The sequence below is a fragment of the Pelobates fuscus genome, chromosome 3 (genome assembly GCF_036172605.1).
Source record: "Pelobates fuscus isolate aPelFus1 chromosome 3, aPelFus1.pri, whole genome shotgun sequence".
In the NCBI taxonomy this organism is placed as follows: domain Eukaryota; kingdom Metazoa; phylum Chordata; class Amphibia; order Anura; family Pelobatidae; genus Pelobates; species Pelobates fuscus.
The window spans coordinates 136,594,605-136,619,905 of record NC_086319.1 but is presented as its reverse complement, the minus strand read 5'-3'; the positions used below and the strand labels follow the sequence as shown (position 1 = coordinate 136,619,905).

The 25,301-nt window shown below is 41.1% G+C and overlaps 1 protein-coding gene across 3 annotated transcripts in view; it reads left to right on the top strand.

Annotated features, from left to right (window-relative positions):
- KCNIP1 (potassium voltage-gated channel interacting protein 1) overlaps nt 1-25,301 on the top strand; it is a 1,074,046-nt gene that overhangs the window by 879,841 nt on the left and 168,904 nt on the right. For all 3 annotated transcript variants that reach the window (XM_063447490.1, XM_063447491.1, XM_063447489.1), the window contains one exon: nt 20,650-20,754. In XM_063447490.1, coding sequence (XP_063303560.1) covers nt 20,650-20,754 — 105 coding nt within the window. The remainder of the gene's footprint in view (nt 1-20,649; nt 20,755-25,301) is intronic.

The following is a 25,301-nucleotide window of genomic DNA, read 5'->3' as shown; positions in this document are numbered from 1 at the left end:
GTGGATATCCTAGTGTATCGATTGCAAGTAAGGGGCTTGAGCAAAGACACATGAAATGTATTGGCAATCCTCATATGAGCAGGAAGTGCCAAGGAATAGGTCACTGGATTGATACATTGGATGACTCGAAAAGGACCTATGTACCGAGGAGCAAATTGCATGGACGGAACCCTAAGTTTGATATGTCGTGTGGAGAGCCACACCTTGTCACCTGGAAGACAGACAGGATTGGCACCCCGTTTTTTGTCTGTTTGGACCTTTGCACGTAACGAAGCCTTTTGCAGAGCTGAATGAACGGAATCCCAAGTATCATGAATAGTCTCTAAACGGGCGTTTAAAGCAGGGATGTCCGTGTCTGAGAATTCAGAAGGAAAAATAGTGGGGTGATAACCCTGGTTTACAAAGAATGGACTATGATTAGAAGATTCATGAGTCGCGTTGTTCCTGGCGAACTCAGCCATGGGTTAGAGTTCATACCAGTTAGACTGATTGGCATTGATAAAACAACGTAAATAGGCTTTTAAAGACTGATTAGGCCTCTCTGCTGCTCCATTTGTTTGAGGATAATAAGCAGACGAAAAGGAGAGTTCGATGCCCAATTGTTTACAAAAGGAACGCCAAAACCTAGAAATAAATTGGATACCTCTGTCAGATACTATGCTTTTGGGTACACTGTGCAACCGAAAGATCTCTCTCAAGAATATCTAAACTAGATCTTGAGCAGATGGTAATTTTTTAAGTGGAATAAAATGTGCCATCTTCGAGAATCTATCGATGACAATAAGGACTGTATTAAACCCGTTAGAACTGGGTAGATCCACAATGAAATCCATGGCTTAATGGGTACATGGAGCATTGGGTACGGGCAGTGGTTGTAACAATCCAGGGGGTTATCCAGGAGGAATTTTAGAAACGGCACATATTTGACATGCCTCCACATAATCTTCAACATCGTTCCTAATAGAAGGCCACCAAAACCTCCTGGAGATAGCAGAGAGGGTTTTATGGTTTTCTTAACGGAGGTGACACATAGTTTATCCGGAGGTTTTCCCACGGGCGCCTGAGTTTGATCTGCTATTATGGCACAGAAGAGTGGAGAAGACACTTCGGAAACTGTGGTGGCAATGAGGCATTCTGGAGGTATGATAGGATATATCTCCTGTTCCGGAACTTCCTCTGTCTCAAACTGCCTAGAAAGTGCATCTGCCTTGGTGTTTTTAGTTCCAGGCCTATAAGTAATGACGAAATTGAATCGGGAGAGGAACAATGACCATCTAGCCTGACGAGAGGACAATCTCTTAGCGTCCCCAATATAAGCCAAATTCTTATGATCAGTGAAGATCAAAAGTGGCTCTTTGGAACCTTCCAAGAGATGCCTCCATTCCTTAAGGGCAAGTACAATGGCCAAAAGTTCCCTATTCCGTATGTCATAGTTCTTCTCTGCAGGTGTGAGTTTGCGAGAGTAAAATCCACAGGGATGTAAAGGCGTATCAGGACTTTCTCTCTGAGACAGAATGGCTCCAACTCCTGTTTCTGAGAAATGTTCCAAATGTCCCCCATGTAGACCCTTACTGTATTACCCCTGCTATGTCAGTAAGGAAACCCCTTGCATGGGGACTTGCTGTGAATAAAGACCTCAGTTGACTCCCAGACTGTGTTTCGTCCGGTTATTGGGGGTTTGGGGATATTGCCTTACTTTTCAGCGCTGACTGCTACCAGCGGAGATCGTGGATTATAATATTGCACTCCGTTACATTATCATATCCCTTCTGAGGCGCTGTTTTCCCAAATTTAAAGAGATTACATTTTTTTAACCTTTCTTCATAACTCCTATGTCCATTGTCTTTTATCAGTTTTGTAGCCCGTCTCTGCACTTTTACTAGTGCCATAATATCCTTTACAACGGGTGCCCAAAAGTGCACAGCATATTCAAGGTGTGGTTTTACCAGCGATTTATAAAAAGAGGCAAAATTATATATTTTCATCCTGAGAATATATGCCCCTATTTATACATGACAAAACCTTACTGGCCTTAACAACTGCTGATTGACATTGCATATTGCTGCCTAATTTATTGTCTATAACAATTCCCAAATCCTTCTTGTGTGGTATCCCGAATTCACTACTATTTAAGGTGTAAGTTGCTTGTGCATTCTTTACCCCGAAATGCACAACTTTGTATTTCTCTACATTAACCCCTTAAGGACGGTGGGCGTTCTACCGTCCATCCCACTTACCTGATGACCGCCGTTCCTCTGCCGGCAATCGGCGTGCTTAAACTAATAACACACAAAGAATGAAATGTTGCCATGTTTTTATTGAACACACCATGTAAACATTCACAGTGCAGGTGGAAAAAGCATGTGGACCCTTGGATTAAATAACTGGTTGAACCTCCTTTGGCAGCAATAACTTCAACCAAACGTTTCCTGTAGTTGCAGATCAGACGTGCACAACGGTCAGGAGTAATTCTTGACCATTCCTCTTTACAGAACTGTTTCAGTTCAGCAATATTCTTGGGATGTCTGGTGTGAATCCCTTTCTTGAGGTCATGCCACAGCATCTCAATCGGGTTGAGGTCAGGACTCTTCAGAAGGCGTATTTTCTTCTGTTTAACCCCTTAAAGACCAAACTTCTGGAATAAAAGGGAATCATGACATGTCACATATGTCATGTGTCCTTAAGGGGTTAAGCCATTCTGTTGATTTACTTTTATGCTTTGGGTCATTGTCCTGTTGCAACACCCATCTTCTGTTGAGCTTCAGCTGGTAGACAGATGGCCTTAAGTTCTCCTGCAAAATGTCTAGATAAACTTGGGAATTAATTTTTCCTTCGATGATGGCAATCCGTCCAGGCCCTGATTCAGTAAAGCAGCCCCAAACCATGATGCCCCCACCATCTTACTTCACAGTTGGGATGAGATTTTGATGTTGGTGTGCTGTGCCTCTTTTTCGCCACACATAGTGTTGTGTGTTTCTTCCAAACAACTCAACTTTGGTTTCATCTGTCCACAGAATATTTTGCCAGTACTGCTGTGGAACATCCAGGTGCTCTTGTGCAAACTGTAAACGTGCAGCAATGTTTTGTTTGGACAGCAGTGGCTTTCTCTGTGGTATCCTCCCATGAAATCCATTCATGTTTAGTGTTTTACGTATTGTAGATTCGCGAACAGGGTTGTTAGCATTTGCCAGTGCCTTTTGTAAGTCTTTAGCTGACACTCTAGGATTCTTCTTCACCTCACTGAGAAGTCTGCGCTGTGCTCTTGCAGTCATCTTTACAGGACGGCCACTCCTAGGGAGAGTAGCAGCAGTGCTGAACTTTCTCCATTTATAGACAATTTGTCTTACCATGGACTGATGAACAACAAGGCTTTTGGAGATACTTTTATAACCCTTTCCAGCTTTATGCAAGCCAACAATTCTTAATCTTAGTTCTTCTGAGAGCTCTTTTGTGCAAGGCATCATTCACATCAGGCAATGCTTCTTGTGAAAAGCAAACACAGAACTGGTGTGTGTTTTTTATAGGGCAGGGCAGCTGTAACCAACACCTCCAATCTCATCTCATTGATTGTACTCCAGTTGGCTGACATCTCACTCCAATTAGCTCTTGGAGATGTCAGTAGTCTAGGGGTCCACATGCTTTTTCCACCTGCACTGTGAATGTTTACATGGTGTGTTCAATAAAAACATGGCAACATTTCATTCTTTGTGTGTTATTAGTTTAAGAAGACTGTGATTGTCTATTGTTGTGACTTAGATGATGATCAGATCACATTTTATAACCAATTTGGGCAGAAATCCATATCATTCCAAAGGGTTCACATACTTTTTTCTTGCAACTGTAAGAAGATCCAGACAAGCATAATTTATAGTTGGTGCTTGTACCAGTTGTGATATAAAGGAGTCATTTAACATATTCAAAAACCTGATTCCCCTTGCTGAACTACTGGTCCCTCTATCAATTTTTTAATTAAAAACTCCAATCATTAATGTGTTACGCAGATTTGCAGCTTTCTCAATTTGCTCTAACAGCTGTTCTTCCTCATTAATATTAACATTAGGGGATTTATAACTTATCCCAACCAATAATTGATTTCCCTTTTTTTGCCCTAATCAGATATCTACCCATAAAGCTTCTACATTTTCCTTGTCACACTCCGTATATTACGGTTGCCTCTAGGCTAGCTGGAAGTTGGACCGCTTGGTTATCCCGGTTTCTGAACTTGGAGAGACGAATGCTGCTTCAATCAGCAAAACCTGCAAGTGTCGAATATCTCACTAGCTATAGTAGAGCTAGGATTCACTGTTCCCTACAACACGAATCAAGGCTGCGGCTGAGTTGAGGGTAAAACACTGGTTTTAATGGCACTCATGTATGGCAATTTATGCAATTCGTCAGGCCAGAGGACAACCCCTCTAGACCTGATGGTACACTGGAAAATGCAATGTACCAACCAATGAGTACGATGTATCTTTTGAAAATGCTCCCTGCCAGCTTGGAGATAATTGGTTTCAACGGTTACACGAACCCAATTATCTCCAAGCGCATAAAAATATCACGTTTTATTGAACACTTGAAAATAACATAACAATACATACACAACTTTTATGTTTTATTATGAAACTAGCCCATTTGACCATTCATTAGATAGCTCGGATGATGATCAGATCACATTTTATAACCAATTTGGGCAGAAATCCATATCATTCCAAAGGGTTCACATACTTTTTTCTTGCAACTGTAAGAAGATCCAGACAAGCATAATTTATAGTTGGTGCTTGTACCAGTTGTGACATAAAGGAGTCATTTAACATTTAACAGCGCACTATATATACGAAATGCGCTCAGATCTCACAAATGATGTACAAGAGTCACATCATTATAGTTTGTTTGTATGGTTTTGTGCGAATGGATGGGACAACCGGCAGTTCAGCGGGATTCGTGTAAATCATCTGCCGATTATAGTTCCAGAGATCTTACTCCCAAGTCCCGCTGCACACTTGATGACAAAAAGATGTCCGCCACCTCGTGTTCGGTATACGAACGGCGACCACCTTTGAACAAGTACTTAGTTTGCGGTTAACCACAGAAACCACAGCTTAATTGGTGACACACGCCAGGGTCTAGGTGGTCGTCGTTCGACAGTTCTTTTGTGCGAGGTTCGGTGTTCTGTTCGGGCAATTGTGCACGAACGGCGACCATCCTGATGACGGCCAATTAGCTTGCGGTTAACCACAAACCGCAACTCCTGGGCGGTCAATTGTCAGCACACTCCTGTAACGGGGTGGTCTGCTGTTCGTTAGTTCTTTTGGCGGTTTTGAGGTCAACGAGGTTAACTAGCGGCACACTCCAAGGGCCGGGTGGTCTGGCATTCGTATATCCTAACGGTTTGCAGAATGTGTTCGTGTGAAACAAAGTAGCAAAAAGGGAACACAATAACTGTACATATCCAATAGAGGAACTCTCTGTAACATTGTATGCTTAAGATTTTACTTTAACTTATGGTTGACATACAAACATCCCCACCACCCTTCTTGTTTTTTCTATTCTTCCTAAATAGCGTGCACCCATTTAAGTTAACTGCCCAGTCATGAGTCTCACCCCACCATGTTTCTGTTATGCCCATTATATCATATTGCTTAGTGTATGCTATTGCCTCTAGTTCTCCCATTTTGTTATTTAGGCTCCTTGCATTAGTAAACATACATTATTAAACATACAGTGTATTCACCCACCTTGGCATTTTTCGTGTTTTGTTGCCTCACAACCTGGAATTAACATGGATTGTTTGAGGATTTGCATCATTTATATTACAGAACATGCACACAACTTTGAAGATTTTTTTTTATGGTGAAGCAAACAACAAATAGGACAAAATAACAGAAAAAGTCAATGTGCATAACTATTCACCCCCCTAAAGTCAATACTTTGTAGAGCCACCTTTTGCAGCAATCACAGCTCCAAGTCTCTTTGGATAAGTCTCTATGAGCTTTCCACATCTTACCACTGGGATGTTTGCCCATTCCTCCTTGCAAAACTGCTCCAGCTCCTTCAAGCTGGATGGTTTGCGCTTGTGAACAACAATCTTTAAGTCTGACCACAGATTTTCTATTGGATTGATGTCTAGGCTTTGACTAGGCCATTCCAACACATTTACATGTTTCCCCTTAAACCACTCAAATGTTGCTTTAGCAGTGTGTTTGGGGTCATTGTCCTGCTGGAAGGTGTACCTCTGTCCTAGCCTCAAATCACGCACAGAGTGGTACAGGTTTTGCTCAAGAATATCCCTGTATTTAGCACCATCCATCTTTCCCTCAACTCTGACCAGTTCCCCAGTCCTGGCTGCTTAAAAACATCCCCACAGCATGATGCTGCCAACACCATGTTTCACTGTGGGGATTGTGGTCTTTGGGTGATGTGATGTGTTGGGTTTGCGCCAGACATAGCGTTTTCTTTGATAGCCGAAAAGTCAAATTTTAGTCTCATCAGACCAGAGAACCTTCCTCCATACATTTTGGGAGTCTCCCACATGCCTTTTCACAAACTCAAAACGTGCCATTTTGTTTTTTGTTGAAAGTAATGGCTTTCTTCTGCCCACTCTGCCATAAAGCCTTACTCTATGGAGCATACGGCTTATTGTCGTCCTATGTACATATGCTCCAGTCTCTGCTGTGGAACTCTGCAGCTCCTCCAGGGTTGCCTTAGGTCTCTGTGCTGCCTCTGTTATTAATGTCCTCCTTGCCTGGTCCATGAGTTTTGGTGGGCAGCCTTCTCTTGGCAGGTTTGATGTTGTGCCATGTTCTTTCCATTTGGTTACGATAGATTTATTGGTAAACCTGGGGATCATCAAAGATTTTGAGATTTTTTTTTATAACCTAACCCTGACTTGTACTTCTCAACAACATTGTCCCTTACCGGAGAGTTCCTTGGTCTTTATGGCAGTGTTTGGTTAGTGGTGCCTCTTGCTTAGGTGTTGCAGCCTCTGGGGCCTTTCAAAAAAGGTGTGTATATGTAATGACAGATCATGTGACACTTAGATTGCACACAGGTGAACATTATTTCACTAATTATATGACTTCTGAAGGTAATTGGTTGCACCAGAGTTTATGGGATTCGTAACAAAGGGGGCCAATTTTCTGTTTTCTATTTCTAAAAAATAGTGTTATGTATATATTCTTCTCATTTTCACCAACTTAGACTTTTGTGTTTTGATCAATCACATTCAATTCAGATTAATAAAACATTGAACTTAAGGCTGTAATGTAACAAAATAGGTAAAAAGTCAAGGGGGTAAATACTTTTGCATGGCTATAAAGATCCTCCTTCCTGCTGTAACGTTCACTAGGGAACCCTAACACACAGACAGGACAGAGGAGAATTGCAATACCGATCCTTGGATTGGTCGGGTTATGCAAAAAGGGATAGTCAAAACACGAGCCGAGGTCAAGGGAAACAGAGATGGAATAACGAGAGACAAAGCCAAATCAGTAACCAGGAAATCCAAATAACAAGTGCAACGTTCAATGGTAAACCAAAGATCACAACAGGGCACTGTGGCAAGGGAGAGGTTAGCTTATATACACACAGGGTGTGTCTGATTGGCTAATCTCCAATTAGTGTTAACAACAACATGTGGGAGGAGTTTCTTCCCTCTCTTGTGGCCTCTGAGGTCATCACTGTGTGCCGGGTCACATGAAAGGTGTTACAAACTGCCATTTGTAACTGGCCCTTTAAATGACAAATTGCCCTGCTTCCCTGGGTTGTGGAGAAGTCTATTTGCCAGCCTCCTTCCTCATGACTATGGCCCCTGGGAGATTGTGCCTCTGAAAACTTATGAACTTTTATTGGGTGTGTATGGCCCTTTAAGAACCGTCTGGGGACATATTGTGACTTTGGTGAACAATGCCCATTTAAGACTATGTCCCCAGACCTGTAAAATAACTTGTCCCTGGCTTTCTCCCACTTGATTCAGTAAATGGGCTTACTGAACCAAGTACCACACAGGCGAACCACCCAGAAGTGGAAGTGTGCAGGCAATTTACCTCCCAGGCTGGGAGCCTGCTGTAGGTAAATTGCCGACCGCTGCGTGGTCGCAGTTCGTGCAAACCATCACGTGGCGGCGGCCATCTTTGCTCATTCGAACGAGGTCAGCGGTGTGTGTAGCCAAATTCATGGAACTGAAATGTTGGGTGCCAATAAAACAGAATGACTTGTCCCTCTAACTTGCAGCTTCGACTCATGTTTTTAGGGAACAGCTATAATCACTTCAGGGATTGCTATGCTCTGCATGCTCCCTTAGCTACTGAGCTCTTGTAAGAGCTCTTGTTCCTGATCCTGCTTCGCTCTGCAGAAGAAAGAGAGATCACCCACTGGACACTCATCGTAGGTCCAGCGTGGATAGCAGACGGCGAGATCCCAGCCCAGCAGTGGTGGTTTGTAGAGTCTGCAGTACTTATAATGTCTACGGTGCTGATGGTCCTGTGGTGAGCGCTAGGAGCATCCTTTCTATGGTCCTACTTCCAGCCAGCCTGGAGGCAACCGTAACAACAGGGTGCAGCACACATATAAGGAAGCTACTCTGGAGCATGCAGCGTCAGACACACTGCCAGTGTGGAGACAGGGTCCAGATGACGCCGCTCGCTGTAATGAGGTAAGCAAGGTCGCTGCAAGCAGCGCGGGGGCAGGGGACCTGACACCTGCACCAAAACTTCAGCCATGCATTGACCTCGTATCTCCCGCTGCTTTTCTACTGTAGCGCGTGGCACAGGTAATATTTCTGAAACTACTACCTTAGAGGTCCTTTTCTTTAGCTTACTTCCTAGTTCCCTGAACTCATTCTTTAGGACTTTACATTTTCTTCTGAAAACCCCCTACTAGAACCCCCTACTACCACAACTTTATCTTCTTACACTCTCAACCCCACCTATACTAGAGGGGCTGTTCCACGGGTGTTAGAAGGAACAGTTTGCTGCAGTACAGCTACTCCTGAGCTGATGCTCCAGACATCTTCACCTCAAATGGGCAACTCTGTTAGGCTGCACAAGATCAGGACTAGCTATATGTTACGGTTGCATCCAGGCTGGCTGGAAGTTGGACCGTAGAAAAGGATGCTCCTAGCGCTCACCAAATGACCATCAGCACCGCAGCCACCATAAGCACTGCAGACCCCACGAACCACCGCTGCTGGGCTGGTATCTCGCCGTCTGCTCTGCGCCCTGGACCTACGACCAGGCTCCAGGTTCCAATAGGCGAACCTCTTCCTTCTGTAGAGCGAAGCAGGATCAGGAACAAGAGCTCTTACAAGAGCTCAGTAGCTAAGGGAGTATGAAGAGCATAGCAATCCCTGTAGTGATTATAGCTGTCCCCTACAAACATGAGTCGAGGCTGCAAGTTAGAGGGTCAGAAGAGGTCTCAGGTCTGGAACACCCAGCCTGGCTTTTATTGAGGTTACATGCAAATAGGATACTCCCAGGGGGAGGCATAAAATCACCAATCACACATCTGGTGCAGCCCACACATTTCCTCCCCTCAGATAAACAGTTAAACCAATTATTACATACAATAAAAATACAGTTTTTACACACACACTGTAACTTTAAAACCATACATCCAATTTCAATAAAAGTTGTATATTCAGAATCAGCATACATCAAACATAAACCCTTCCAAAAATCAGCCAAATCCCTCCTGTGGATCAAAAGTTAGCTGGAAGTCCTTTATGACCGACCGCAAGCACAATTTCCTGCCCAAAACAGTTCCATAGATTTGGGCTGTGCGGTCGGTCAATTTCATGCGAAAAAACGAACGGGACTTAGTCTCTGGAGCTGCAAGTTCCGTATGGGAGAAGGTAAGGGTCAGCGGTGTTCGGCAGAATGTGTAGCCGATTTTAGTTCCACAGCATCTTTAGCATACACCGCTGACCGCATTCGAGTAAACCAAGATGGCCGCCGCCACGTGCAATTAACCAGCAGTAACCTCACAGCCTGGGAGGTAAATTGCCTGCACACTTTAGCTTCTGGGTGGTCCGCCTGTGTGGTACTCGGTTCAGTAAGCCCTATTTACTGAACCAAGTGGGGGAAAGCCAGGAACAAGTTATTTTAAAGGTCTGGGGACATAGTCTTAAAGGGGCATTGTTCAGCAAAGTCACAATATGTCCCCAGACGGTTCTTAAAGGGCCATACACACCAATAAAAGTTAATAAGTTTTCAGGGGCACAATCTTCCAGGGGCCATAGTCATGAGGCAGGAGGCTGGCAAATAGGCTTCTCCACAATCCAGGGAAGCAGGGCAATTTTTCATTTAAAGGGCCAGTTACAAATAGCCATTTGTAACACTATACCTTTCCTCTTTCCTGCTTTCTCACCCCACTGTTACCCAGCTATGTGCCTGATACCAAGCTGTCTTATTACCTTCCTGTCACACGGCCAGACGGGGATGGCCACATTAACCAGACGGAACTCCCCTACTACCTCCGGCGACTGTTCACAACCATCATACCGCACACACAGGCCAAAAAGCTGCCTTTTGATACCTGCTTCCGGGTCACTAAACCTGCACAGGCACAGTCTACAGCCATCTGAGACGTAATCATACATTGTCACTCAATCTCCAACAGAAACCGCATTATGGCAGCGGTGCAGAACAAAACTCCACCCCATTTTGAGTCAGCCCACATCACGCTTTTCCAGGATCGAACAAGAAGCACACTGCAGTGGCGCAGATCCTTGGACCCAATTTCTGACCACCTTCGTACGGCCGGTGTAGAATATAGATGGGGCATACCCAGGACTCTAACTCTGGGACTTCCACCACCACAGGCAGCTGCAATGGATACCCCCTCTCAACATGTGTGGGACCCCACAAGAACTGTCCTATTCACACCATGAAATGGACCAAGGCCAGGGGCCTCCACATGACACACAGCCCGGCAAAGTGGAATCTCATCATTATATAGCCTCTTCTATAACTGTTCTTGATGTTCTGCATTTGAGTCGGTTCACTCTTCTACACCACCGATGCATGGTTTATGATTGCTTTTGAGTGTTTTGTTTATTTGCCTCACCTAATGGGATATGTCATGCAACACATGTATGCATACATTAGCCCCCCTGCTCTGGAGAGCAGCTTGTTCCATGCCTTAAGCACCATGAGCCTCCCCCACTTGTTCCATCCCCCCACCCCTGTGGCCCCCTTAGGTTAGGGGCAGCACACCAGGAGTAAGCATCCATGGACCCCAGGCCCAGATACCTTACATTGTGGTTACACAGTCACTCTACTACGCCTACATATATATATATATATATATATATATATATATTTAGATGGGAGTTTTGCACTTCAGCTCTCCTCTAAGTTTTGGCCCGGTGCACATAAATATAACCTCCAAAAAGAAAACCAGCACTCAAGGACTTCAACGTGAAAAAATATAAGCATTTAATCCAAGTAGTCAACGTTTCAGTTCACAGCTGTGAACTTTCCTCAGGACACAAAAAGATATAAAATATATATATATATATATTTTTTTTTTTTTACACCCTTGGCACTCATCCCTTTTAGTATATTCAGTCATTTTCCCAAGTGCGGACCCATGCAAATATATCATCTAGGAATTAAGGGGTGCATTCACAGGTCTTTTCCAAGTGATTCCTTTATAAATGGAGACACACACACCTTCTCAAAAGAGTACTACACACACACACACACACACACCTTCTCAAAAGAGTACTAAAGCCTTTCTCATTAGTACAATCTGGAAGACAACTGAAAAGGGATAGCTACCTAATAAAAAAAAAAAAAAAAAACAGGTCAGATCAATTTAATATCTGATAGGATTATTTATACCGAACAAGACAAAACCAATCCGGCTGCATATGGGACCATTTGAACTGCAACATCTAGACATTGTATGGATGGTCCATCCAGACAAAATCAGTTTAGTGAATAACCTTGTAACAGTAGAATTTAGATGTGGAGACATCCTAAATCAAGTCAGTGTCCACTTTTAGCTTTCTCCTCAATCTTATCCCAGACAGGGCTAAAGTAGGCTTCATTATGAATATAATGAAATACAGGGCACATATTTATGTCTCATGGGCAAATAGCCCCTTGACTATAACTATGTTGACTTTGTAGCCCAGCACATGGGTTAAACGCATCAAACTGCATGTCAGCAAGATAGAAAGTCAAGGTGGGTCAGCGGTCAGAACCCCGAACTAGTAGTTTTTATCAGTGTTTTATGATTGTGAACTGAGATAGTTGGTGTAACGGATCACCTGGCACCCCGACTACGTCAATTATCTCCAGGTACAGAAAATATCTCCATTCACAACAGCAGCAAAAATACATAATTCCCATTACACTGAACAGAACCCCCACATTCAACCTATCCCCAGAAATCTTGGATCTGAGCGCTCAATATATCTGAACAGCGCTCAGATCCCACGAATAGAATAAAATCGCCATGGGGTTAAAGTTTAGCACGGGCTGATGAGAGGTTTAGAAGGGACAAAGCAGTCAATTTAAAGGGCCAGCACAGTCTTTTAAACACCAATAAGTCCAAATAGTGTTTTTAAATGTTTTTTAGGGGCCATAGTCATGAGGCAGGAGGCTGGCAATCAGGCTTCTCCATAAGCCAGGGGATAGGGCAATTTGTCACATAAAGAACCAGTTACAAAAGGCAGTTTGTAACAGTTGGCACTGAGTCAGCAAGCCCATTTGGACTTCATGTAAGCTGCTTTTTATGTTTTTGTTTTAAAAATAAATAATTTTGGTACTGCACCATTTGGTTGTTTTTTTCCTGTGTTTGGTTCCACTCCATCCAAGATTCTAGAGATTGTGTGTCAGTCAACTCTTCTGTTTGGGATATTTCCCTCTTCAAGGGAGCCATCATTATTACCCAGAGCCAGGATGCCATGGCTCTGGTAAAATTAATTTGGACCTTCAGACACACTATTACTTATTTTATTATTCACTATTGATTTTTATAAGTGGTCTGCACTAATATGTATCTATGCCATTATTCTTAGATTGGGATTTATAATTATTGTGTAAAGTATTCCAAGCATTCAACTTTTTTGTTATTTATTAGGTTAGGATTTTTTTTTTGTTTAAATAGCCAATCAAATTTGTCTAAATCTCAATTTGGTCTGAAAAAAATCCTTTGCCATTTATTCTCTTTACCTATTGAAGACAAAAACACCCAAAGCCATAGATGACAGATCATATATGGTTCCAATTATAGATAGTTCCTGTAACAGGAACAAAGGGTAACTGGTCCCTGACTTGGAATCCAGACCTTTGCAGCTACATTGTGTGCCCCTGTGGACAACTCATTGCATGAGTTTAGGTGTTACCACTGCTTTACTCTTGTTGTTGACCATTTGCCCTCTGGATTCAAGCAGATCTTTACATGTGATGTGTTTCAGTCCATTCACAAGACTGCTGTTGTCTAAAGAGGAGCTTCAAGATGGAGCCTGACTAGTGGTTTGGACACACTAAGAAAAGAAGATCCCATCACTTAAATATAATTATAGGGGGACGGGGGTGTGATTGGTCCTTGGCTTGGAATCCAGGCTTGTCTTGCTATGTTGTCCACACTCCTCTTTCAGGACCAGGGACCCCAGAAGAAGAAATTAATCCCTCTGATAGTGCTGTCCTCTCTGCCAGGAGCAATCCTTCCTGGCACCATCTTTATAAAAATAATATTTGCTCAGAAGCCTAGCTCTTGTGCTCAAACGTTTAACAACTCTGTAGCAATTCCCAAACACCAAGGAGCAGTGCAGCACGAAGACAGGCCCTTAAACTCAGTCACTAAACTCCTGGAAAGGATCACACTTACATACTGTTACAAAATGAACTGGGAAAAAAAAAATGTATTTTGAAACTTGGACCAACCTTCAACAGTGTTATGTAAAACATATGGTGAGGAATTTGAAATAAAACCTAGAACATAAACACATAATAAAACATAAAGGCAAATAAAATTACATAAGGGAGCAAAAGGAAATCTTATAAAATCAAAATCCCAGAGTATTTTCCTACATTTCACACATATGCAAATCCATTCTTAACTTAGATAGCACTTCCCCAAACTTCATGGTCCTTTAAATGCAAGATCTTGCAACTGTCCGATGCAGTGTAAACTTTAGTAATAGATGGTATACAGTTAAAGTTCCCATGATAATGGAGATTTTTCATCTTCAAGTGAAGGTGTTAGCGTTTAATAATAAAATTGTGATCATACATGTAATTTATTTTCATGTAATCATGTGATCATACATGTAACCCTGCTTGTCAAAACACAATCCTGCGATACACTGTGAAAAGTCCTAGGCCATAGAATGGTTCTCAGATCTTCACTAAATTATATACCTGTAAAGGTAATGTAACTGCAGTAAGGTAGTCTAATGTGGAGCTTTGACTGAGGATTAAGCCAAAAGGCAAGGTCAGGCATGAAGAGTCAGCAATATTCTGGCATACACGAACAAAATCAGAGTTCATACACAATCTAGCAGGAACGTACAGAATTGGTAGGCAGAAGAGTAGTCAGGAACCAGGCAACAAAAGAATAAAAAATCCAGTGTCAATTAAGGAAATGGACATCGAGGAAATTACTCCATGAAATTGTCTCAGTCGAGGAAGTGCTGGTATTTAAGGGCTGAGTTGATTACAAATTTACTGCAGCTGGCAGATAAGTGGAGCCACAAAGTTCTAAAAGCAAAAGTACTGTATTGAAAATACTACAGGAAATACTGAGCCTTTTTTGTGGCTTAATGGTAGACCCACACCACACGCAACCACCAGCCCCAGGTTCTAAATCCACATAGCCACTACTAAACAGGTGTGGAGCAGACAATACCCCAAAGTATCAAACATGACAATACCCCAGAGTATCAAAGCAGGGTATAACTTCATAGTGCCTATAACACCAACAGTGGACACTTTGAATATAAAGTGATGCTTTTTGGACTAATGATGTGCATGGGTTTAGGAAATATTTACATGAATTTGAAATAGTTTAGTTCAACCATATGCTGACTTTCATAACTGATCACTTTCATATACAACATGTGTTAGAGAATGGATTTTTTTGCAAGCTGGAAAAGTGACTTTATTTAACCCCTTAACACCGCAGCCAAATGTACAAGTTGTGAACGAAACAAAACGTAAACAAAACCTGGCATTTGCGCTATATATCTGTCCAACCGTAATTCACCTCTTTCATATTAAATGCACCCCCCCTTATTATATATCATTTTATTCAGGGGAAACAGGGCTTTCATTTAATATCAAATATTTAGCTATGAAACATAATTTAATATGAAAAAAATGGGAGAAAATAAGATTTTTTTAGATTTTTTTCGTTCTTCATGACATTTTAACTGTCAATGTCATAATACTGTTTGCTTTTACTGCAATAAAATACACATATTTGTATTCAGCAAAGTCTCACGTGTAAAACAGTACCCCCTATGTACAGGTTTTATGGTGTTTTGGGAAGTTACAGGGTCAAATATAGCATGTTACATTTGAAATTGAAATTCGCCAGATTGGTTACGTTGCCTTTGAGACTGTATAGTAGCCCAGGAAATAAATTTACACCCATAATGGCATACCATTTGCAATAGTAGACGACCCAAGGTATTGCAAATAAGCGATGTCCAGTCTTTTTTAGTAGCCATTTGGTCACAAACACTGGCCAAAGTTAGCGTTTGTATTTGTTTGTGTGTGAAAAATGCAAAAAACGCCAATTTTGGCCAGTGTTTGTGACTAAGTGGCTACTAAAAAAGACTGGACATACCCCATTTGCAATACCTTTGGTTGTCTACTATTGCAAATGGTATGCCATCATAGGGGTAATTTTCATTCTTGGGCTACCATAGGGTCATAAAGGCAACGTAAGCAATCTGGCGAATTTTAATGTGAAAAAAATTAAACACAAGCCTTATATTTGACGCTGTAATTTTTGAAACCACCATAAAACCTGTACATGAGGGGTACTGTTGTACTCAGGAGACTTCGCTGAACACAAATATTTGTGTTTCAAAACAGTAAAAAGTATTGCAGCAATAATATCGTCCCTGTAAGTGCTGTTTGTGCGTGAAAAATGCAAAAAACGTCACTTTTACTGGCGATATCATGGTTGTAATACATTTTACTGTTTTGAAACACTAATATTTGTGTTCAGCGAAGTCTCCCGAGTAAAACAGTACCCCCCATGTACAGGTTTTATGGTGTCTTGGAAAGTTATAGGGTTAAATATAGTGCTAGCAAATTAAATTCCCTATACTTTCGGCATGGGTGGTCAGGCAGGTCCCGCTAATTGTAATTAATTAGGATACCTAATTATGTAAAATTATTACATAAATATATGTGTAGAATTAATATATGTATATATATACATATGTGTATATATACGTATATATATATATATATTTTTTTTATATTTTTATTTATATATAGGTATATATATAGTGATATATACGTATATATTTATGTATATAGATATATATATTATTTCGTTATAAGTGTATTTTGATATAAATATATATATATTAATATCAGAATACAGTTAGAACGAAATAAAACACATCTATATATTTTTTAATATTTTATTTTTAATTATTTTTTTTATTTAATTTTTTTACGTATTTACATATTAATTTTTTTTATATTATTTATAAATATATATATAACAATAATTATATATATATTTAATCAGTATCAGTCTACGTGTAATTTGATATTAATATATATATATAATTATATATATATTAATATTAAAATACACCTAGACGGTGTATGTGTATGTGTGTATATGTGTATATATATACTTAGATCATATATATATAATATATATATATGATCTAAGTATATAATTTTTTTTTTTTACACTGTTTTAACATTTTATTATTTTATTTTCAGCCAGCAGGGGGACCAACTGTCATTACAGTTGGTCCCCCTGCTGGCAATGCAGCAGGCAGCTATACCGGCCATGTGATTGTGAGGTCCTCGCAAGGACCTCACTCTCACATGACCGGGAGGCACCGGAGGAGGAAGATGTGCCGCGGGGGGGCTCCCTGGGAGTCCCCCGAACCGCGATCGCCGGTGTGGGACCGCCAGCGACCGGGTAAGTTACTAAAAACCGGAGGGCGTACTATTACGTCCGGCGGCGTTTAGAGCCGCTTTTAAAAGGACGTAATAGTACGCCCTCCGGACTTAAAGGGTTAAGAACAGGTGTGTCATGTTTTTTTTTTTTTTAACAAATGCCAAACAAAAAAATAAGAACCACTCACTTTTTATTTTGAGGCAGTTTCAGCACGGCAAACTGATGTGGCAGCAAAGCAGAGAGAGAAACTGACAGACATTGAAATTAAAAGTTTAGGTGATGTGTCCAGGGTTAGTCCATAAGCAATGTCCTTTATCCAGTCCAAGGTCGTTCAATAGGAGATCAAGCAGTATTGAAGGAAATTCCAAAAGCAGAGTCAAGGCCAGTCCGAATTAGTTAACCAGGGAATCAAATATATAGGGGTATGAAGAGGAGATTCAGAAAAGGGGTCCGGTGATGGAACACACGGTCTCTCTAGGAGTGATCCAAATGATTAGCAAGGAAGTTGATGCAATCAGTCAGATTAACACATTAATTGGGCACTGAGGTTTTGGAGATTGGAGTTCAAATAACAAAAGGGGTGCCGTCATAAAGGGCCAGTAATAAACAAATACAATTACTGATGTATTTCCCCCCCTCCCCCCCCCTCCCCCAAGGAGCTACCTCAGGGAGCGAAAAGGTTTATATTTCAGAAGGTCAGGTGCATGAACATTGAAGTGAGAAGCCTATTGATTATGAGAATAATCATAATCTTTCCATTTAATCAAGTATTCAATCCTGTTATAGCTTAATCTTGAATCTCTTCAATTTCATATTCCTCATCATTATCAACTAGATCCAGTGGAGGAGTAGAGGGTGGTGGTGAAGAAGGGTCAAAGATGTACTTTTTCAATAGAGATACATGGAAAATAGGATGGATCTTCATATGTGAAGGGAGTTGAAGTTTATAGAATACTTCAATAATCTGTTTGATAATCTCGAAAGTACCAATAAAGGTAGGAAAAAGTTTCTTTGAAGGCCTATGTAATTTTAAATATCGTGTGGATAATAAAACTTTATCATTAATTTGATAAGAAGGATTGTCACCGGGTCTGGTGTCAGCATTAATCTTATAAGTAGATTGAGCAGACTCTAAATTTTCTTTGACGAGCAATAAGGTGGAGTTGATATTATTTACATATTCTGATAGACTTGGGATGTTGACAGAAGGTGATTTAAAAGGAAATAATCTGGGGTTGTAGCCGTAATTACTGTAGAATGGAGAATATTTTGTAGAAGATTGCACATTGTTGTTATATGAGAACTCAGCCAGAGGTAGGAGAGAGGACCAATTGTCTTGTTAAGGAGTAGTGTAAATACGGAGGTATTGTTCTAGGATACCATTGAGTCTTTCGGTTTGACCATTTGTGTAAGGATGGAAGGATGTTGATAATTTATGATGTATTTGAAGGAATTGACAGAACTCTTTCCAGAATCTAGAAGTAAATTGAACTCCCCTATCAGTGGTTATATCTTCAGGGATTCCATGAAGGCGAACGTGTTCTTTAAAAAAGTTATGAGCAAAAGATAGAGCCGATGGAATCGTAGGGAGAGCAATAAAGCGTACCATTTTTAGGTGATGTGTCCAGGGTTAGTCCATAAGCAATGTCCTTTATCCAGTCTGAGGTCGTTCAATAGGAGATTAAGCAGTATTGAAGGAAATTCCAAAAGCAGAGTCAAGACCAGTCTGAATTAGTTAACCAGGTAATCAAATATATAGGGGTATGAAGAGGAGATTCAGAAAAGGGGTCCGGTGATGGAACACACGGTCTCTCTAGGAGTGATCCAAATGATTAGCAAGAAAGTTGATGCAATCAGTCAGATTAACACATTAATTGTGCACTGAGGTGTTGGAGATTGGAGTTTAAATAACAAAAGGGGTGTGTACGTCCATGCCATCTTAAAGGGCCAGTAATAAACTAATACAATTCCTGACAAGGTGTATCTGTCATTTCAGGGTCATGTTTTCATATGGGCCATACAAACACTTGAAGCCATTTTTAGTTAGCCTTTGCCTAAACCTTTATAGGAACATGCCCCCGTAAAGCCCTGACCACTTTCAAGACTCTTATGACCACTTTGACTACAGTTATGGTCCACCCAGACGCCTTTTCATAACGGAGGTGGACAGATCAGAGACTGAGGTTGATCTCCCACTATTATATTAGAATTAAATAAATGGAGACAGTTACTAGAAAGTTCACTCATACCTATAATGATTTTTACTGACCACAAGCATCTTTCAATCAATTGAAGCCAGACAAGTCCGCTGGTCAATGTTCTTATTGCACTTTAATTTCTTGATAATGTATAGACCAGAAACAAAAAACTCTAAAGCTGATGCTCTGGCAAGACAATTTAAATCACTTGATAGCAGAGAACCATATCCAACCCTACCCAAGCAAAGGATCATAACCTTTCACTTGACACTTTTGCTCAACTAAAAGAGGTGGTTGCGATCTCTGTCATTCCAGTATGCTAAGCATGTCACCCAAGTATCTATAAAACCATTTAATTGGTAAATGTACTATTTTGGTGACCTTCCTTGTACCAACTGTACCAACTAAGCAATGTTTCAAAGCCTGTCAGATTTGTACTCAATCTAATACCCATCATGCTCTTCCCGTGGTCTAGGATATCCATATACTTTGATTGTGGACCTAATTTCTTCCAGGGGCAATACAGTATACAGATTTTTTTTTTATCATTTTCAGAAATGGCCCATTTGTGCCCCTTCTTTGACAAAGTATACACACTAACATCATAATAATGCACTAACTTAATTACAGTTACAATATTCTATTCAAACCAGTAGGAAGGAAGAGTAGACACAAGCACAACAAATTACATTAGAATTGGTTAACAAGCAAACATGAGTTAATCCCTGCAATGCCAGTGGATAATCTATACTTTTCAAATACACTTATACAATATACAATAGTGGGTGAATAGTGCAGAAGGGTTAAGGCAAATGATGAATGGACTAAAAGAAGGGTGGTAGATACACAGCAATAGTGATTGTTACAGTGTATTAGGTATCCGTATAGTACATAGCAGGGTGGTATTTTGACTTGTAAAAAAAAAGTGGTGTTATGTATACCAGATAGTTTTGCCAGATTTTTGTCTCCTTATACACATTTAGGTATAGCTGCATAATGTGTGAAGGGAAGTCTGTATATATCAGTTTATGCAATATGTGATTTTCCTTTACTGCTTTAAAAAAAAAAAAAAGGTTTTAATATAAAAAATGTAGTTGTTAATTTTTTTCTAATAACTCAAGTCATCATGGTTCTGTATCTTTTTCATCAGGATTTACATAAGAAGTACATTTATTTATTGTAAATAAAACTTTGTAATACAATAAGTCATCTCTATTTTTTATATTAATGTAGTTGCAAATAAAAACAGTATATTTGCATCTTATCATTTTGTAATATAATTTTGAGTATAATGCATAGTAAATTGCTGATATTTTAAGTTTTATTTTCATTTTATTTTTCTCAGGAGATGATGGATATTGTCAAAGCCATATATGATATGATGGGAAAGTACACCTACCCAGTTCTCAAAGACGATGCTCCCAAGCAGCATGTGGAATTATTTTTTCAGGTATTTGTCAATAATATACATTAATTTTTTTTTGTTTTTAATTATTTATTTTTGTAGTGCAGAAGCTGATAACAGATGGTTGTGAGGTACCCCAAAGGCAGTCCTCCGCCGTATTATAAACATTTGGACATATAGGTATCAGATAGGTCTAGCACATTTTTAAAGATTAGTTTAAGTAGCAAACAGTAGAATGTTAAACAGCTAACTTTGTTATTTAACTTAAGGTATCCTCGCTGGTGTGTCAGGTCAGCTAATATTGTATGTTTTATTGATATACAATTGAGAATGCGTGATGGGTGTCACAGTCTAGTGTGCATGTCTAATGTGTGATATGTCTTAAGTATGGCAGTGAGCTGCTAGACTACTTCGCGGGTCAATGAGCTGGTCTCTTGCTTCCCCCGTCGCTATTATGATTTGTAAGTCTCTTCGGTTGTCGATGTGTTTACTTAGCTAATGGGTTATGCCTGTCTGTGTCTCCGTTGTATTCAGCTTGGTCCTGTGTTTGCTTAAGGCAGACGGGGGGAAAGGGGGGGAAAGTTTAAAATATGTTGGCTGTCGTTTGGGTCTTGTTATGGCAGCTGTGCTGAGCTGCTGCTGTCGTGTGCTGGTGGTAGGCAGTTACCATGCGGTAAGGCATTATTTAAGAAATCTACTGAACAGGTAGACATAAAATGAACGTTAGCTTGGTTGAAATGTCCCAGCAGTGGTTGTCCCGGGCTATGTTTCAGCACATTAGATCAGGTATAGCGCAGCTCGTCTAATTAAGCTAGGTTAAGATATGCTTTCCAGTAACCTCTTCAGAGCATGAGGTTGATGGGCTATGGGACGTCAGTAGTGTGTAGTACGTGGTGAGTGTGCTATCCCCTGTGGTTAGCAGGCTATGAGAGATAAGTAGGTTATATTAAACAATAAACAGTTTAGGTTTGTTAGGCATACAATATGAAAGGTTGCGTTTATGGTTGCGCTCTTAGGAAGGTGCTGACAGACAGTCAGGCTATTTGGCATGGTGTTGGCCAGTAGCCGGCTGTCCAGGGACCCTGCTAGTGGATGTGAGAGCGCATATTTGTTATCAAGGAAGAGTTGCCTCTTGTGATAACGTTGAAGCGATAGAAAGCGTCCCATCAACACAAACAACAACTTATATCGGTAGTTCATTTCCTGTCTTGGTGTCAGCTGCGCCCAGCGGGAATAACTGGATATAATAAAAGAAAATAATGCAAACGAAACCTTACATAAAGTCAAAGCGAACTTCTGAACGTCCATTGAGGGTTTAGGGACCAGTCCTAGTAGGTTGGTTCACGCTGGTCTCTGCCGGCTTTTGCCTGTCCCTCAGGTGGTAGCCGTGGCATGTGCCTCTGGTTGCGTCGCCCGGGGCACGAAGGGAAGCACTGTTTCGGGGTTCCAAGTGTGGGTAGGAACTGTCGCAGTGTGCGGGCGTACTGAGGCTAAAGCCTCTTCCGGCAGACCTAGTGCAGGTAACAGGACAGTTGGTTCCTGGAGGTCTCGGACGTTGTGTATTGTGGTGCCTTGTTGGATTTCTAGTGTGTGTAGCAGCTTCCATCGATATGGGATGCCCTTGGAGCGGAGCAGGGACGTGAAAGACTGCAGCGATCTCCTCCACGTCATGGTGAACCCAGAAAGGTCTGTATAGAACGATAGCTGCATGCCCTCAAAGTGATACGGTGAGTGGTTCCTGACAGCACTCACATTAGCTGCCCTGTCTCTACTGCTATGAAATCTCACCAGGAGGTCTCTTGTTGCTGAGGTCGGCGCTTTAGTCGGCTTTGGCAGGCGAAACATTCCCCCCAGGTTTATCTGCTTTGCCTGCTTGGGGGGTAGCAGTGCTGTGAGGAGTCGCCACATCAGGTGTGGCAGCTCTTTCTCTGGCGTTTCCTCTGTGATACCTCTGATTTTGAGGTTTAGTCGGCGCCTCTGATCTTCTGCAACCGCGAACCTCTGGTCAGTTTTTGCTTGTTGGGTCTGCAGTTCTTTCACTGCTCTTTGTAGTTGGGCTGTGCTCTGGGCATTTTGGTGGGTGTCATGTTCGATGGCGCCCATGCGGCTCGTCAGGCCCTGTAGGTCCTGTCGAAGCTGTGCCATGTCGGTCTGGAGAGTTTTTCGGAGGTCCGCCAGTAGCTCCCTCATGATCCCAGTCGTTACCGGGGCAGAGTCTGGGTGAGAGATGGTGGGGATGGTTACTCTCCACTCCAGTGTGCTCCCCTCTGTCGTTCCCAGCGAGAAATCCTTAGAGATGTCCGTGTCCACGTCTGAGCAGTCGGCCATTTTGGATTCCATGCTGCTCCTGGCCTGGAGCCACAGATCTCCGATATTCATGCCCAGGTTCGTTTTTTCTGGCCTTGGTTTTTTTATTTTTCCTTCCCATTTTATGAGGGGTAAGTGTTGGGTTAGTCTGCTGGGTATTGGGGTAATTTTAGCCCCTTTTTGAGGTCTTGAAGTCTTGGTTCAGCTCGGAGCTCGGACGACATGCGACCGTTCAGTTCCAGTAATATACATTTTAATGCAAAAATATATCAAATACAAAAATAGATAATTAAAGATAGATGTATATTGAAAGACAGGCATGTCACAGGCAGACCAGATTAAAAAAAAAATTACCATTTGAAGAAATGAAATTAAGAAGACTGGGCTACAACAAATGACACAATGTTGATAGGATATTCTTTTTAATGTGATCATGCATATTTTTCCATACTAAATATGGAGTGGAAAGAAATATATTTTTCTCTCAACTTTGGCTCAAAAATTCAACAAATTACAGGAGAGTCAATAAGTCTTTTAAGAAGCACTGTAATCAAAGTCGTAGTGCCTACAGTAGCTTCCTCTGTGTCCTAGGCTCTAGATAGCAATATTTTAATAATTAGAAGGATTTGAAGCACAGCTCCAAGCCGTCTGGATAGGACAGCCAGGACTGCTACATCCTAGCTCTCATACCCAGGCATACCGTGATGTAACTCATGCATCACAGCTTGTCAAAGAGAATAATTCCATTCAATGACTGACAAGAGAATCATAGGTGAATTGCGCCGAGTGGTATGGATGTGCCTACACTCCCCAATGCTCCTTTATGAGGAGCATTTTTTTGGAGTACCATTTTGGAGGCGTGCCTCCAGAATGATGTCACTCGAGAAAAGGTTACATAGTTACATAGTTACATAGCTGAAAAGAGACTTGCGTCCATCAAGTTCAGCCTTCCTCACATTTGTTTTTTGCTGTTGATCCAAAAGAAGGCAAAAAAAAAAAAACAGTTTGAAGCACAATTTTGCAACAAGCTAGTAAAAAAAAATCCTTCTTGACCCCAGAATGGCAGTCAGATTTATCCTTGGATTAAGCAGTTATTACCCTACATTGAAAGATTATATCCTTGAATATTCTGTTTTTGCAAGTATGCATCTAGTAGCTGTTTGAACATCTGTATGGACTCTAATAAAACCACTTCTTCAGGCAGAGAATTCCACATCCTGATTGATCTTACAGTAAAAAAAAACTTTCCTTTGCCTTAGACGAAATCTTCTTTCTTCCAGTCTAAACGCATGGCCTCATGTCCTATGTAAAGTCCGGTTTGTGAATAGATTTCCACACAATGGTTTGTATTGGCCCCAAATATATTTGTATAGCGTTATCATATCCCCTCTCAGGCAATGTTTTTCTAAACTAAATAGGTTTAAATTTGTTAACCTTTCTTCATAGCTGATGTGTTCCATTCCTTTTATTAATTTTGTAGCCCGCCTCTGCACTTTTTCTAGTGCCATAATATCCTTCTTTAGAACAGGTGCCTAAAATTGCACAGCATATTCAATGTGTGGTCTTACCAGGGATTTATAAAGAGGCAAAATGATATTCTCGTCTCGAGAATGAATGCCCCTTTTTCATGCATGATACCCTACTGGCCTTGGTCACTGCTGATTGACATTGCACATTGTTGCATAGTTTGTTGTCTATAACAATTCCCAAGTCCTTTTCGTGTGTTGTTATCCCTAATTCGCTTCCATTAAGGGTATACGTTGCTTGTGTATTCTTTACGCCGAAGTGCATAACTTTGCATTTTTCAACATTCAATTTCATCTGCCATTTGAGTGCTCAGTCCTCCAGTCTATCTAAATCCCTCTGCAGCAAAGTAATATCTTGCTCACATTGTATTATTTTACAAAGTTTTGAGTCATCTGCAAACACTGAAACATGACTTTCAATGCTGCCTTCAAGATTATTTATAAACAAGTTAAATAGAAGGGGTCCCAGAACAGACCCCATGAGGGACACCACTTGCCACCTCTGTCCAGCTTAATAATTTACCATTAACGACAACTCTTTGTACTCTGTTTTTAAGCCAATGTTCTACCCAAGAGCAAGCATCATCTAGACCGATTTCCTTGAGTTTGAACACTAATCTTCTGTGTGGAACTGTATCAAATGCCTTGGCAAAATCCAAATAGATCACATACACTGCAACACCCTGATCTATACTTCTACCTACTTCTTCGTAGAATGCAATCAAGTTAGTTTGACACGACCTGTGCTTCATAAAACCG